At 40.0% G+C, this 17,990-nt stretch overlaps 1 protein-coding gene across 4 annotated transcripts in view; it reads right to left on the reverse strand.

Annotated features, from left to right (window-relative positions):
- USP6NL (USP6 N-terminal like) overlaps nt 1-17,990 on the reverse strand; it is a 213,217-nt gene that overhangs the window by 161,854 nt on the left and 33,373 nt on the right. The window contains exon 1 of one of the 4 annotated variants that reach the window (XM_054016522.1): nt 12,169-12,407. The exons of the other annotated variants lie outside the window; for them this stretch is intronic. Within the exon in view, the coding sequence (XP_053872497.1) occupies nt 12,169-12,241 (73 nt within the window). The 5' untranslated portion in view covers nt 12,242-12,407. Of the gene's footprint in view, nt 1-12,168; nt 12,408-17,990 lie in introns of those variants that run through there. 4 annotated transcript variants of the gene reach the window in all.

Here is a 17,990-nt window from a genome sequence, read left to right on the forward strand (position 1 = left end):
TCTGAATCCTGTAGAACTCCATAGATGAGACCACTGGTGGAGGAGGAACAGTTACATATCATAAGTTCCTTCTGAACAAGAGAACTCAAGCCATATCTAGGTATTCCTGTCCACACTTGCAATCCAGTGGAAGTAAGGCCAGGAGTATTTAGACTCAGACTTTAAAGCCAGTAGGGACCATCATCATCTAGTCTGAATTCCTGCACATTGCAGGCCACAGAACCTTGCCCACCCACTCCTGTAATAGACACAATCTCTGGCTGAGTTACGGAAATGCTCAAATCATGATTTAAACACTTTAAGTTACAGAGAATCCACAATTTACACTAGTTTAAACTTGCACATGACCAGTGTTCCAAGCTGCAGAGGAAGGCAAAAAGCCTCCAGGGTCTTTACCAATCTGACCCATGGGGAAGTTCTTTCCCAACCCCAAATATGACAGTCAGTCAGATCCTGAACACTTTGGCAAAACCCACTGGACACACAGCTGGGAAAGAATTCTCTATATTAACTCAAAGCCCTTTCCTTCTAGCGTCCCATCACCAGCCATTGGGAATATTTGCTACTAGCAGTCACAATTGTGTGATCAACCAATACACCCAGGTCTTTCTCCTCCTCTGTCACTTCCAACTGATGAATCCCCAGTTCATAGCAAAAATTCTTCTTGTTAGTCCTTAAATCGTGACTTTACACTATTACATTTCATTCCATTTCTATTACTCCAGATTTCAAGGTTGTCCAGAGCTTCTTGTATGATATTCCGGTCCTCCTCCATACTGGCAATACCTCCCAACTTGTGTGTCATCCACAAATTGTATTAGCACACTTCCACTTTTTGTACCAGGGTCATTAATTTTTCTTTTTAATAAGATAGATTTCAAGACTGATCCCTGGGGAACTCCACTAGTAACCTCCCTCCAGCCTGAGAGTTCACTTTTCAGCATGACTCATTGTAGTTTCCCCTTTAACCAGTTCCTCATCCACCTTTCAATTCTCATGTTAATCCCCATTGTCTCCAATTTAACTAATAATTTCCCATGTGGAACTTTATCAAATGCCTTACTGAAATCCAGGTAGATTAGATCTACTGCATTTCCTTTGTCTTTAAAAAAAAAAAAAAAATCAGTTATCTACTCAAAAAAGGAGACCAGGTTGGTCTGGCACGATCTACCTTTTGTAAAACCATGTTGTATTGTATGCCAATTACCATTTACCAATATGTCCTTTACTTTCTCTTTCAAAATATATTACAAGACCTTGCATACAACTGAAGTCAAACTAATAGGCCTGTAGTTTCCTGGATCACTTCCTCCCCACCCCCTTCTTAAAAATAGGTACTATATTAGTAGTTCTCCAATCATAGGGTACAACACACACCCCGAGTAGGGTTGCCAGGCATCCAGTTTTCGACCAGAACATCCAGTCGAAAAGGGACCCCCAGTGGCTCTGGTCTGCTCCACCAACCGGGCCGTTAAAAGTCCGGTCAGCAGCGCAGCGGGAGCCCAGGGCTAAGGCAGTCTTCCTGCCTGTCCTAGCTCCGCACAGCTCTCAGAATTGGCCGCCAGGTCCCTGTAGCCCCTAGACTCCTGGGTGATCCGAGAGGTTCCACAAGCTGCCCCAGGGCTGGTTCTGCAGCTCCCACTGGCTAGGAACCACGACCAATGGGAGCTGCGGGGCAGCACCTGCAGACATGAGGGCAGTACACAGAGTCTCCCTGGCCCCCCATGCACCTGGGGGCTGCAGGGACCTGGGAGCCGCGGTAAGCGCCGCCGGGACCCCGAACTCCCTCCTACACCCACCCCAACCCCCTCCTGTACCCCAAGCCCCTCATCCCTGGCCTCACCCCAGAGCCCACATCCCCAGCCGGAGCCCTCAGCCCCCCAACTCCCCCACATCTAGGGAATGCAGGGACCTGGCAGCTGCTTCCCGGGAGCTGCGGGAAGCACCACTGGGACCCCGAACTCCCTCCTGCACCCCAGCCCAGAGTCCCCTCCCACACCAAAACTCCCTCCCAAAGCCCGCCCCCCCCGCCCGCACTCCACCCACCCCCCAAATCCCTCCCGCACTTCAAACCCCACCCTATGCTCCTCATTACCCTTATTAAAAACTGAGGCTAAGTATTCATTTAGGTGTCGGACCACATCTAGATTATGTTTAATCTCCACTTCCCCTCTGTGCTTAGTGGTCCCATTTCATCTTTGTTTTCTTTTTATTTATATGGCTATAGGTCCTTTTACTACTGATTTTAATTTCCTTTGCAAGGTCCAACTCTGGTTGGTTTTTGGTAGTTCTCACTTTTTCCCTACACTTTCTGACCTCCACTTTCTGACACCCACCTCTATCCATCGCTCGCTCTCCCCCACCCTCACTCACTTTCAGGGGGCCGGAGAAGACAGTTGGGGTGCAGGAGGGGGGTGAGGGCTCCGGCTGGGGGTGCAGGCTCTAGGTGGGGCCAGAAATGAGGGATTCAGGATGTGGGAGAAGACTCGGGGCTGGGGCAGAGGGTTGGCTTTCCTTGCTGATCCATCACATCTTCCATTCCTTGTAGGCTCTCTCTTAATAACCTGTTTGAGATCTTTGTTCATCCAGCTTGGTCTGGTGACTAACAGTATCAAAGGAATTTTAGCAGGATAAGTATGGATTAAATTTCTCTGTCTATAGACAGAAGGCCATCCACCACAGCTATGATGGTGTCTGTGCACTTTCCCCCATAATGAAGGCTCAAAGAAGCTCAGGATACTGGTAACAGGTGAAGTTAGAGACTGCTTTTTGCTAGCTTCTGATTAGCATGAGATTTGCACATTTGTTTACTTATTTTCCCATTCCTACCAAGAATGTAATTAACTGACATTAATTAGGTTTTCTGTTGTTTGAACTTCAGATTCCATTTGAATTAACATTTTTCTGGGTGGCTTTACTACTAACACTGATTTGTAATTTTTGGGAGGGGCAGATTTCTTTGGCTTCCAATGAGACTACTTACTGAAAGACACTTTTGTTGATCTATAATAGTTTTCTAATTCTTACAATGGAACTATTGTACCCAGCTGGGAAGAGAGTATTTAGATTTGCTATGACATAACTGGTTAACAGTGGAAACTACTGTCTAGGACAGTGGTTCTCATACGTATTTGATCACGCCTCCCCTTCTTTGTGTCTGTAGTAGTTTACACCAATACTATACCATGCCACCCTTACTTTTCCGCTGCTCTGGTGGCGGCTCTGCCATCAGAGCTGGGCACCCAGCCAGCTCTTCGGCTGCCCAGCTCTGAATGTGCACAGTAAATGTGTTTTTTTCCTAAAGCGTCTCACGCCCCCCCAGAATACGTTCCGCACTTTCCCCACCCTCCAGTCTGAGAGCCTCTGGTCTAGCAGAGTGGAAGCTATTATTCAGTTCAAGGCATCTGGATGCTAGGTTGCCTATAAACCATAAAGAGGTACAGGCACATGAGAGCATCTAAAGACAAGACACTTTGGAGAAAGCCAGACAAACTATCCTGGAAGCTGTGCGAACTCAGGAAAGAGGCCAAGACATTATGAGCCAACAGACTAAGATAATCATTTGTTGTTGTGGCTGTCTGGCTGAGACCTTCTCACTTTTGAAGATTTACCAGGTTCTAATTCACCAAATAATCCACTTAATGGCATTTGTTTTTCCACCAGATTATTTTCCACACACCAGTTATTTTCTGTTTTTACTCTTTATTTTCACACACTGTATTTTAACACAAACACAAAGCCTCGCCCACCACAGCAGTTAGTGAATAAAAAATTCTGTGTACATTTCACAACTGCTAAACCTAGAGGCTAATATTCATATTTAACATATTAATTCCAAACTTGATAAGCATGAGAGTATAAAATTGCTCAAGGCTTACAATAAAAGCAATAATTTTAAAATTAGGTCAGCTCTAACTGCTTTAAGCATATGCATCATATTAACATTACAAGTTTATCTTTAGGGAAAAGAGGGCCTTTTAATTGTCTAATAAAAGAAAGATATTATTGTATAATGTATTGTAAATGTAACACTGAGGATCCAAAAGAAAAAGCCTGTGTATGTGTCAAAATAATCTTTGCCATCATAAAGAGCTGCAGAATTCTCAGCATATCCCCCAAACATAAGTATCAATGAAATGTTCATCTGAATGTACAACTACATTAAATTAGTAAAATAATTTGCTTTGCCACAAATTCTAAAATACTGGGCTAATGTCCAATGACATGCAGTCAAATTTACAACTCCCTTCCTAGATATTCCTTTATACCAAAAGTAGAGATGTACCCATGTTGCAAAATTCACATCAAGATGCAATATCTCTAAAGACCAGAAACTACATGATGAGTCAACTCACAGCCTCAGGCTCAAAAAAAAAAAAAAAAAAAAATTGACAAAATATTGAGTAAGCATTTGAAAAGGCACTAATTCCTCATGCACAATTTGTCTTTCCTCTTCTCTTTCAAGAATCTCCTTAAAAATCAGGGTACTTACTAAAACTATCTTGTTTTTGGTTGGTCTTTGTAACAGACTGCCAGGTTCCCTCTGCTATGGCAGACTGTGAAGGAAAAGCTATTTCAGAGATACCTGTCTTGGGCAAACAAGCTCTCGGTTAGAAGCCAGCACTCCTCGCATTTTAGAAGATGTGGATAAAGATAGGTGAATATGGAGACTATTTACCGTCACTGTGTTAAAGAATCCGTCAATTCAATACCTGATATGGAAAGATTTTTAATAGGGATTGTCAATTTTGAAAGCTATTTTTATTTTCTAAGAAACAAAAAGATAAAGAAAAAAAGCCTATATAAAATAAAAATTAAAGTTTGCCTATTGCAGGGATCTAGCCAGCCAGCTGAGGTGGTAAAAGTACTGCAGTATTAATGACTAGTGCCAAGACCATAACAGTAAGCGAACTTCTGTTTCTTCAACAGATCAAATATGAAAAGGCAGGAAATATTATGACTCCTGCTCCAGTTCTAGTGCCATGGGTAAATGTGCAGGGCATGCAGACAGAGGCAGATGTGACTCTGCTGGCCTCCATGTATTTATTTCTGTTAGTACCACAATATGCTAGGAGCTGTACAAACGTAAGACACTCAAAAGCTCATATCCTAAAAACGTATACAATTATTTGTTTAAAATCAAGAATGCACTCAGCACCATATAGTACATGGAGTCCTCGATATAAACATTTTACAATCTTAAATAGAGAAAGAAAGACACACAACACACACATCTATCATCAGGCTGGAATTCAGAGTTCTCGGTTTAAAATGCCCATGAACAGGCAGCAGGCATGGCATCCAGGTGCAATCCAGGACCAGTGAGGGGGTGTGTCACCACCTGACCTGTAACCCTGAGTGCCTCAAATGGTTTGCTGCTGTAACTCCCCACCTGGGACTATCATAGCCAGCATACCAACATACAGGTAACACCTGGAGTCTCTGTGTAGTAGAGAGCCCTGGTTCAGCAGCTCTGACCCCAGCCACCTGTCTACAGCCATACAACCCCACTCTGGCTTCCACCAGCCTTGTTTACAACCAGCAAGGTAACCCCCAACACACTCCTTTCCCAGATTTTCCCAAAACCATGTGCCCTGAAGTGACCAGCCCTCACCTGGACCACTCAGAGAAATAAGGTTTGTTGCTCCTTTAAAAGAGACAAAAGCACATTACAGCTTAATGACAGGTTTCAGGGTAGCAGCCGTGTTAGTCTGTATCCTCAAAAAGAACAGGAGTACTTGTGGCACCTTAGAGACTAACAAATTTATTAGAGCATAAGTTTTCGTGGGCTACAACCCACTTCTTCGGATGCATATAGAGTGAAACATATATATATATATACACACACACACATACATACATATACACACACACATACAGAATTTTTCTCTTACTTAATTGGCCTCTCAGAGTTGGTAAGACAACTCCCACCTGTTCATGCTCTCTGTATGTGTGTATATATATCTCCTCAATATATGTTTCACTCTATATGCATCCGAAGAAGTGGGTTGTAGCCCACGAAAGCTTATGCTCTAATAAATTTGTTAGTCTCTAAGGTGCCACAAGTACTCCTGTTCTTATTACAGCTTAACTTTACTGTGGTAAATAGTATACACCTTCCCTTCAAACACAGAACTGAGCTGGTTTATAGTAAAAATAAAACAATTTTTATTAACAAAATATACATTGGATTTAGTGAGTTAAAGTTTATAGAATGAAGACCGAGTTACAAGTAAAAACAAAACACACTTTTTAGTGACTAAGACTTGTAGTCTTTGTTCAAGGTAGATATCTCATCAGTCTTTCTTCTTTCCAGCCATAGCTCACTCTCTTTCTGTCAGGATCTTCCACGAAGAACAAGCGGCTGGTTTCCCTTGTCTTCCTAGGTGAAAGATCTTTGCCTAAGCAGGTTTTTCATCTATATTCAATTTCCAGAGACTTCATCTCCCCCTTGGTTGAAGGACCCACTTTGTCAGCTTGCAAGAGCGCTGTTCCTTTGTGTCCATCTACCAGTGGATACCAAAAATTCTGTCTTTGCTTATATCTTTCAAAGTTGAATTATCTTGTTTCAAGAGGGAGGATGACCTCATGCAGTTCTTTCCGCCCTCTGGTCTTCTCATCCCCCTGCTGATTTGAATGTAAAAGGGGCCTCCATTGGTTTTGGTCACACCTTACTTAATTTTATTGGAGTCAGGTAGATAGCTGCCATTCTTCCTATCAGGGGGAAAGCCTTTTTCTCCCTTTGTTAGGTTACAGACTGTAAAGCAGAATATCAGCGCGTATTCATAATTCCTCACATAGTGTTAATACATACATTTCAGGATGATATCACCAGTGTGTCATAAGCTTCATCATGCTGTCTCCTCCCCCACTTATAGCTTGATAGCTTTGTAAACAAAACTTCACTGGCTCTCCCTAACCCTGGGGCTAGTCAGAGAAGCCAACACATTCCTTTGTCTAGGACAGAACGGTCTACCAACTCCCCCAACATGCCTGGTTTAAACACACTTTAGTCCTAATTCCAGCATATATCCATAACCCAATATACCCTGTACATATATCATGTAAGAATATTAATGATTCGTGAGATAATGGCTTTCCAATGACATTACAGCACACCTTTTAGATACAGATTATAACTCCAGTGAGTTGGGGTACACTGAATTAATCAGGCCAGCTGAAACTCATTATTTGATACCAGAGAGCCCCTTGCCCTCTGGCACTGAGATGCTCTTAGGGTCACACCTCCACCCTCTTTCGCTGCAGAAGGGTTAGCCACTGGCTAACCTGAGATAGGTCAGAGCCCTCTTTCCTGGGTAGGGTGTCTGCCACGATATTTCCTTTCCCCTTTATATAGAAAAAAACCTGTTTTGTCTCTTTTGCCTGCTCACAATCTCCAGGACTTAGAATCAGAGAGTATCCATCATTTCACCTACAGAGTTGTTACAAACATTTCACAGTAACATTAATGACTCTTATCCATAACTCTTAATACATACCCTGTAATGCAAGAATATTAATGACCAGTGAGATCAGATTTCAAACTATACGTTACGTGTCACCTTTTAAATAAGTATCAAGTGTATGAGGTGCAGTGAATATGTAAGGCCTGACTAGAGTTGCTGACAGTAGTAAACTACAAATGGGCCTGTGTGTCACTCAGGGCTAATAGAAATCCATGCTACACAAAACACCAATTTGGTTCAGTTTGCTCCTGCAAAATCTGCTTACGTCACATAGCACCGTGAAAATTCTTCTCCAATGCCTGGACCAAAATCACATTCTCCAGTGTAAGTGCATATGATCACACCACACTTTTCATCCCAAAAGGGTTGGCTGGTGCCTAGGTTATCCCTCTCTCTCTACCAAAGATCACAGCAATTACAATAAAGAATAAAAGAGTTCTGGTAAATAGGGAGGAAGAGAACAAGATGATCTCAGAGACAGTGAGAAAAATTAAGATTTTATTGTGTTTGAAGAAGCAAGGATTTAAATTAAATTCTCAAGTTCTTGTGTGTATTTAGACACTCATTTACATTTTTTACACATTTGAGTGCCAAGCTGTGATAGGAAGCCCGGAGAGCAACTTCATGTGCTATGACTATCTCAAGCCAGATTATTTGCTTTCTTTCATTGACCTCAAATTCACACACACAACAGTTATTTCTTTTTCTCTGAATTTTTTTGCTTTCATTGGCTAGATGTACATTTTAATGTAATGAAGTTGGCTGACAACATCCAAAGGGCTAACAACATAAAACCAACCAACCCTCTCTCTCAGACAATAACTGTTACTCCTGGGGGAATTCTGTGCCACTATGCAGAATTCACGTCCCTGCAGATTCCCCCCACCCCTGCAGAAAATAGATTCTGCCGTAGAGGCACTTCAATCACACCCTTTGCCCACCAAGGGCTGCTGTGGCACCAGAACAGAGAGCAGCCTTTTAGGATGGCGATTTAATTGTTGAGGAATGTCTAGCTTTGAATTAGAATAATTCTTGAGAGATTTTTGTCTACGGTGTCTCTGATCTTAAAAGCACTAACCAAGAGCCCATTAAAATCAGTGAAGCCATATTAACTTCTATGGCTTCAGATCAGCCCTTCAATAATTACGATTTTTTAAAGATTTCTGTAATAGAGGTAAGAAAAAGCCCTAAGATTTTTAAAACTGAAAGTTTTAACAAATATCATTACATTTCATATGTCTGAGTTTGAACAGTGAAAATTAACTAGATTTTCACTTGTATTGTCCCATCCAGATACTGAGAATATTAATTGGCCTTCCATTAGCATAAGGGTTTGGGGATGGCAGTAATGCAAAAGGAATGGTTAAATAACCTTTCCGCTAGAATTTCTGAGTGTCATGAAAACACTTCTATTATATGAGGTTTGTTTTTTTACAATACCTAGTTTGGCTTGGATTTAATCTGACAGCAGCCCAAAAATCAAATATAGAATTTTTTTTTTAAATGTATAAAACAAATGAAAATTATTGGTCATTATCGGTCATTTTGTTTATCAGCACTACATTTTTTGACAATCCACTTTACATACTGTTTTGACGACTAGTTAAATGGACAATGAATAACTATTATTCAGCAATAGCTAATATTAAATACAAAACACAGCTATGGTTCCTGCCCTGCAAAAAATTATGTATGCAAATATTTTTACTCATATGTGTAAGTGTTTTCTGGATTTGAAGCTATATTGGTTAGTCCATTTCTTCAATCACATTATCATGAGATCTACTAAACTAAATCCAATTTGATTGGTTGCCTTGGTCACCTTAGGCTGAAAACAAGCTCAAGACTCTTTGTGATGTGCAGTTAGAATGGACTGCTTTGCCAAATTGTTCAACTAGCCTGTTAGAATTTCATTGGTTGCACTGTGCATTTAAGTATGGGTGATAAAAGTTCTCTCTTAGCAAGCTTTCTGGAGTCCTCCAGGAAATAATACACAGATCTGCTATTTGCTTTACTATAAACTCCTGTAAAAATGTGCTCCTGGCTAACATTTGCCATTCCAGATCTCAGCCTGGAAATAAACGGGGGGGGGAGGGAGAGAGAGAGTTAGTTTTAAAAATACTGATTTGTAGGTCATTGGCTTGTACATTTCAATGGGAAAGTAAAACTTTTAAAAAGAACTATATACAATATGTGAATTCATTAATACATGTATTATAAAAATGATATAACACCTCCACCCTCACTGTGCCTGAATTAAAGCATATTTAAATGATACATATTTTCATCTGACATCTCCAGTGCCCTCACCTGGCAAAGACCACTCTGTCATTTTGAACATCAGTTCTCTCAGAGAGTTTCAGCACAGTGTAGTCACTGCAATAAATCGACCTAAGCTACGTCGACTCCAGCTACGTTACTCATGTAGCTGGCGTTGTGCAACTTAGGGCAACTTAATCCCATAGTGTAGACCTGCCCTTAGTGTCAGATATGGGACTAGCAGAGTTTTGTCAGGATTTAGTCTCAGATTTTGAGAAATATGATCTTAAATAAAACAAAACAATTGTAAGATTTTTTTTTTGTAACAAATAATTTTGCTCATAACAACTAGCACTTTTTATTTATGGGAGAAGAGTACCTGTGAACCACACTGACCTTTGTCACTTAACAGTGATTTGAAAACACATCTATACAAGCTTCGCATATCTATCATGACTCACTAAATCCACCACACATTCTAATACACTGGGCTTCCTAGCAACTCTTCCTTTACAAAATTTATTTTTCCATTTACTGAAAACACTAACAAGAATGACTCATTCTATAGAATATAGTCCTTCACATACACAAACTGTCCAAGGTTGAATTCAATTACAGCTTCAAGTGATATAAAACTGAATATTTATTCACACTGCTGTGTATCCAGCTCTTAGCATTTTCCCATTTTTGATGATTTCTTCAAATATTTTAAATATTTAAATATTAGAAACTTAATAGCCTTAAATAGTGTTATACAAATAGTAATGACCAAGAAGTAGGAAGAATAGATTCACAGCCATTTAACAAGAGAGAGCTAGAAAAACAAAACCATAAAACTATGAAAGTTAATTTGCATTCCCTCAGCTTTTTCCAGACATAGTCCAAAACAAATCTTGATTTCAATGCAAAGTGAAAATTTATAGTCAAGTGTTTTTTTGGGAGGGGGGAGCTTCTGGGTGGGATTAAACCCAGTTAGTCCACTACTTCTGTAAAATCAAACACTACTCCATGAATTGCTTGATCAACTAGCTATGCTCATATCAAACAATCCAGTCTATTTTCCCATCAATGCGTGTATCTAAATTCCACTGTCATCAATGGAAGCTAACCACAGAGATCAAAAAGGGAGACTAGGCGCCCTCTCCTCAATCATTTTTTTAATTATAAATTAGACATACATAAAAAGATAAATCAAACTGACTGAAGAGTCCATCCAAGAAACTATTGTATAATTTCATTGATCAGAATGGATTAGCCAAATTGCCACAAAATCAAATAAGATACGCAAATAATTTTAGGAAGTTCAGTTTTATTCAGTACCTGCTCTCTCTGAGTAATGGGTGGCCCAATTCTGCGCTCTCCTAGGTTTTACAATTATGTAGTTCCACTGATTTCTCTGGAGTTACTTTGGATTAATACTGGTGGTATGAGTGATTTAGAATCAGGTCACTGGCCTCTCAGAGCCTACTTGAGAGGGATGCACACAAAACAGGCAGACAAATCAAACACAGATGTTTACATAGTGAACGCCTTAAGGCAAATTACACACAGTATGAAAAATACTGCAATAGTCTCAGGAAGTGAATTTCTATAAAAGATTTTTTTTAAAACCCAGTTTTCATTGTTAAGGGTCCTTTCAAACAACACATTTGTCATCAAACATTCTTCTAAAAAAGATTTAAGTAAACAAATTAAAACTAAAAATGGGCAATTTAATAAAAATACTCCAGCATTTTAACAAGTTTCTAATCAGGTGAAATGTGCCACTTTCTGCAAAGAATTCTATCACTTTAACCAAGAAAAGCAGCAAATATTTGATACACTGAACAGATTAAAATTAATTGATATTAATTGTTTTGTTAAACAGTGACAAAATGTTTCAAGTAATGTTTGGCAACATTTGTTTTCAACAGCCATTTAGGATTTTAAAGTAAGAAATATTCCATATTTGTGTTGCTGTTTAGGGGTTTAAAATGGGTTATTATTGGACTTTCAGTCTCATTTCAATCAGTATTGATTAAGTCTTTTTTTAGTCTTACTCCAATTTAAAATACTTACATTCAAAAAAGCTATTCTGATCAGATTACACAGGACTTTTCACAGGCTCAGATTATGTGCACAAGGCAAATATTTCTAGTACAGAAAGAGAAGGAAATAGTCCTTATGAAAAAGTAGTAGTTGCAAATACTGAAACTCCATCTTTAGCACAATAAATCTGATTAGGTTTCTTTTTAGAACAGCTCCAGTTGCAAATAATTATAACGGGTTTAATGTAGTTCAAAGCCAACTACAATAGATGAATGTCAGAGTGCAACAATATACAACCTTATAGTAAGGGTTGGGTATACATTTCAAATAATTATACTAGAACTAACCTGGGAGATAATCCTAATTGATAAATTGCTTAAAGGGTTAAGAATTAATATTTCAATGCTGCTCCTACCTTTCTTCACAGCATCTGTTCTACGTCTTGCTGGCGACACTAGCTCCTTCACAATCTGTAACACTTGAATCATTGCTAGTTAGCAAGATCAAAGACACCAGCTGCTTCTCTAGATTTCCAACAGGTTTCATCACTACAGATCATTACATGTCTGTCTTCAATGAGCTCAAATAAAACTGATGCAGGAGCAATTCTGTTACCTTTCAGAAAAAAAAATTCTGCATAACAACTATACAGTCTGAGGAGAGGGATTTAAAGTGGCTTCTGCATATGGAGACAAAATCAGTCCCTCAAGGACCGCCGATTGTATTAGCATAAGGCGTTTTAAATTAGTTACATATTAAAGCAAGCATGAACCTTTTAAATAAATAAAGTTTAAAGAAAAGGTTTCTCCAAAAAACTAACTGAAGGGGGGGGGAAAAAGCTAAAATTCCTTGAAATCAAAGTTGACAGATGCAACATAATCCCTCAGGCACACCATCCAAAAAAGCATATTTCAATGCATGATTTTTTATGAAAATCATTTAAAGAAAATTCTTGGTTCAAAGAAATCTGAAAATATTGTAATGAAGAAAAATGAAATGTGTCAGATCTACTAATGAAACTAAAAATCTAGCTTACTAAACTCCAGGTTCCCAGCAATGCCAAAACCATCAAGCACATTCTCAAGCACCTGCTAAAAAGACCCCTTTGGTTCCTTTCCCTACCCCCCTTCACACACACACACACACACACACACACACCCCTACCTCTCTCTGACATTATTATACAATAGAATTCTTATACATTACACTGCACACTAGAAATCCTAGGCGTATTTCAAACATTCTTTTCTTTCACCACCAGAGGCACAGAGAACAGAGTTTCAACTGAAGTATTATCATTGCTTCTGTCAGGTAATTTTAACAGCTGAATTGCAACAAATGCCCAATTAATTTTTAATACCCTTTTGCAAAATGTACACTGATCATTCAGAAATCTTTTCTGTCAAAGTAATCCACAAAGCTAACAAAAGGTGAAGGGAAAAATCATTTTTATAAAAGGCACGTTAAATGATTGATAGTCAGCTCTTTCTGTGTGAACGTTTTTAAAAACTGAATCCTACAAAGAATCATGTGGCCTGGACTACACAAAGAGAACAGTTTAGGAAGCCAACTACATATTCCAGAAAACCATAACATTAAAACAAACCACAGGCCACAACCAAGGCGCAGCAAGACCAATGCTCTGGCCTTTAGACCTTTTGTTCCTGAACACACTGCATGGCTCAAGTTTTGGAGGGGGAGGTAGATCAGCTCTTTTCACTTTCCAGCTGCACAGTGAAAACATCTATGATTTTAACTATGCTGGTACATTTCTGTGTATGTCTCTCTCGCGCACACACACACACACACACACACACAAAATGCATGACAAACTACATTTATCATGTTAAACTCATCTGCATTCTGCCCATTAATCCATCCTCACCATAAGTTACAGCATTCCAAACAGCCATCAGACCTGATTTAAACAAAGCAAAAATAAGAACTTCAGTCAGACAGTTTGTCAACGAAATACTTTCTTCCCCTCACACCATGAATAATCAAGGGCTGGATCAATAGGAAGTTTAGAAACCACTACTGTGCAATATATTCCTGTTAGAAAAAAGTGCTTTATGCTGTTAGAAGAACAGGAATCCTCCTTTCTAACCTTGGCACATCCCCTAAGATTTCAGGCTTTAGAATAATGACTTTACTGTGTAGAGTAAAGCCATTTTAGTTCTATTTAAAAGGATTTTAAAATTTTGTTGTAATTTCTCTATCTCTGAGATGTCTGTACAGTTGGACATACGATAGTAAGGCTGGAAATGAAAATGATAATTCCAACAGGGAGCAAAAATACAACTCTAGACTAATTACTAAGAAAGTTAATTTAAATTAAGCGACCTATTTAATTCATGGCTGCGTGGTACAGAGGTTTCATTAGCACTTGTTTAGACTGACCTCACCTCACAGGGGGCCGTTGTCTGGCTTTTTGGAAAAGGTGTGTGCCCATTGAAGGGCTAGAGAGCCAGGCAGTTACTTTCCACTGCAACAACAGACCAGGTCAATGAGGGGACACTGACCCATTCCTACCCAGGTAATTGGATCGGGTGCGAGGCGGATTATCTAGAAAGGTTGCCAACCCTTCCAGTTTCTCTGGGAGTCTCCTGGAATTGGGCTCAATCTCCCAGAGGCAACTGAAGCCAATCTGAGAAATTTTAGGCCGCTAAAAGTCCGGTCAGCAGTGCAGCGGGGTTAAGGCAGGCTCCCTACGTGCCCTGGCTCTGTGCCACTCCCAGAAGCAGTCAGAATGTCCGGCAGCAGCTCCTAGGAGGCGGCATGGCCGGGGGGTCTCTCTGCATTGCCCCCACCCGGAGTGCCGACTCCACAGCTCCCACTGGCCGGGAACAGGGAACCGTGGCCAATGGGAGCTGCAGGGGTGGTGCTTGCAGGCAGGAGTGGTGCGCAGAGCCTCCTGGCTGCCCGTGAGCTCAGGAGCCTCTGCCTGACATCCCACTGCTTCCAGGAGTCACCTGAGGTAAGCACAGCCCAACCAGAGCCTGCAACCCGAAACCCCTCCTGTACCCAACCCCCTTCCCCACCCCGCACCTCAACCCTCCTGCACCCACCGCCCAGCCCCCTGTGATTAAACACTTGGCAACCCTATTATCTAGCTACATGCCAGTGCAGGAAAAGCCCTCTTTTACTAGCACCAGGCTAGGCAGCACAATGACCTGCACAACTCATTTAAAGCTTCATCACTTGTCAGTAATGTGAGCCTCCCAAACTCATGCTGATAATATACCTTTATACCACACCATTCCATTATGTATTCTCTATTTTATAAAGTCATGATATCGTCATCACACAAACTATATTTAAGTAGACAAATTCTCAAAGGTGCAGTATGCTAGAACCTCACTATTTCCCAATTGATTACATTGCAAAGCCACAGTGAAAAGTTGATTTCCAAGTTTATTGTTCACAGAACAGAATGCTATAAATTATTCTTACACTGCCCAAAACCTAAGGTCAAGACTCTTTATAGAAAAAGATAAAAACATTTTCTCCAAAGAACTTACAACCTAAGTTTTAGATGAGATAACAAGTAAGGATAAAGAAAAAGTAAAGAAGGAGTGAGGTAGAATCAGGGTTCCAATAAGACTACACAGTTACCCAGTTAAGCATGGGCATATCTTGAGGATTCTGTTAAAAGAACTTTTTAATTAAAGAGGACTATCTCACTTCCACAAAAGCGAGTTTTTAGAGTGTTTGAATAAGGAGAATATGGTGACCTTGCTAAAAGCGACTCACAGAATAGGTGAAGAGGCTTCATTCACTCCATGCTTAGAACAGCAACTGCTGTTGTGTTAGAGGTAGTTTCATAGGAGTTATATTCTCCATGTGCCAACAGGGGAAAAGGCTAGAGAATGTACCCAAACCCTTCCATGGCTCTGGGGTAACACCCAGGAAAGGGTTATAGAACTTTTAGTAAATGTAGGAGTGATGCTGTTTCCTCTTCCTAGCAGAAGCAGTTTCTTCCTCCTATTGATAATAAGGCAGAGAAATGCAGAATGATCAAGCTCTTAGTTGTCTGGCAGTTTTGCTGGGACTACAAAGGGAATGTAAAAAGATTCACAAGAGGGGAAGCAGGGAAGCCTTTAGAAAGACTGCTGTCCCATTCCCATGTTCTTCAGTAAGCCTCTGCCTCAATTAGGGTGACCAGATGTCCTGATTTTATAGGGACAGTCCTGATGTTTGGGGCTTTTTCTTATATAGGTGCCTATTACCCCCCACCTCCTGTCTCGATTTTTCACACTTGCTATCTGGTCACTCTAGCCTCAATGCTCCAGGAGGCAACGAGCCATGCCATGGAGTGAAATCATAGATAGTTGCTGTATGCTCCAAGTGTTGAAGCAAGAACTTCAGGCTCCCTGATCCTGGGGTCACTTGCACTGATCTCCTTTGGCATTCAATAACCTGCATTGTGTTTCCCCTTCCTACTCATTAGCGAGGTTCTACTATAGAAAGTAAAGAATTCTAAGTATTAAAGTGGTCTTGGAAATATAAACAGGTTCATCTGAACATCCTGTTTGCCAAGAGCATAAAAAGAGTGAAGAAACCAGCATGAGTCGAAAGCAAAGACACATTATTATTCGTGATAAACAATGTAATGAATAATTTAGGAATACTCACTCACACGTTGCAGTATTAGACACCAGTTTTACTGGTGCTACTTCCCCCGCCAAAAAAAAAAAAAAAGTGTTGCACAACTCCTGTTTCTAAAGAAACAGACAGGTTTCCTTAGGCTTCATGACAGTCCTACTGATCTCCCGTCTAGACCTTTCCCCCCTCCCCCCAAAAAAATTAACAAACCAGTACTCAATCTCCTTTTACTCTTGAACGGTTACAGAGCAATAGTTTAAGTTTGTTTTCTCATCTTCAAATCATCTGCCACTAATAGTTTTCCTAGAAATATGTATTCGATACAGATATGGCTTTTCGGGACATATAATCTTAAAACAAATAAAAATGATTACCTACAGTGATTCACCTACAGCTGGCCAAGAACAGCTTGCAAGAATTCTGAAAATTATGGAAGACTGATTCAGTACTGACACACAAGGGAAATTATGTGCATCTTACATAATTCCACTACATACAACTATTTAAAATCAAACAGATTCTGTTCAAAGAAACATTCTCAATTTTAAATTAGTGCTAATGCAATTAATAGAAGTTGGTGTGGTAAGAAATCAGCACTAATACACCTCTACATTGATATAACGCTGTCCTTGGGAGCCAAAAAATCTTACCACGTTATAGGTGAAACCGCGTTATATCGAACTTGCTTTGATCTGCCGGAGTGCGCAGCCCCCCCCACCCCCCCGGAGCATTGCTTTACTGTGTTATATCGGGTTGCGTTATATCAGGGTAGAGGTGTACCTGTCAAGGCTAGTTGACTATGGAATATACACCTGTTAAAATAGAATATAGCAACTTCCACGTAACATTGAAGAATGCTTGAAGATTAACGTACAGGGTAGTAATGTTCTGAAACCAGTTGTTATATGCAGAAGTTAACTGATGTTGGATTTTATGGATCACTATAATCAACTCTTAACAATCCTTCACCAAACAGAAAGAATGACCTCCATTCTGATTAGTCAGCTCTCAATCACTCAAGATCAAAAATGCCTCCATTAACGTAATTACAATTAGCTGTTCTTTGAAAACAGCTTTTTATGAAATGTACTGCCAGGAGGCAACACATTTACAGCACAAAGGGAGCCAAGAAACTATTCTTCAAACCTATAGCTCAACAGAAATCTGTCAGAAATGCTTGCAAAGTCAGCTTCTTAAGTATGAGGAAATCCCAGCAATGTTTTCTCCTTATCTTTCCTTCCAACATTTAGTCTGGAAAGTTTTTAAATGCTCATGGCATTCTGTCTAGGTTTTTAAAAAGCCATCAAGCATCAGCCAGCATTACAGCTACCCAAAAAAGCACGAGTTTGTTGAGCCCTCATTTAAAAAGAGGAAGATGTACATGCTACTAAAGAAAAAAAGCTTAAGGGAATGCAAACAAGCAACAATAAAACGCCACACGTTTTCTAGATGCAATTTTATCACAGCCACTCTGTTTCCAATTTTAAATAAAGCAAGCCTTCATAGGAATTGAGCTGCACTCTAACTCCACTAGGCAGCTCACTGATGAGCAAGCATCTTAGTTTTCAGAGATTTTAAAAAAAAAAAATCTCCAATAATAAAAATCCACATTTTTCCATGATTAAAATGAAA

Source organism: Malaclemys terrapin, chromosome 1, assembly GCF_027887155.1.
Source record: "Malaclemys terrapin pileata isolate rMalTer1 chromosome 1, rMalTer1.hap1, whole genome shotgun sequence".
Lineage (NCBI taxonomy): Eukaryota > Metazoa > Chordata > Testudines > Emydidae > Malaclemys > Malaclemys terrapin.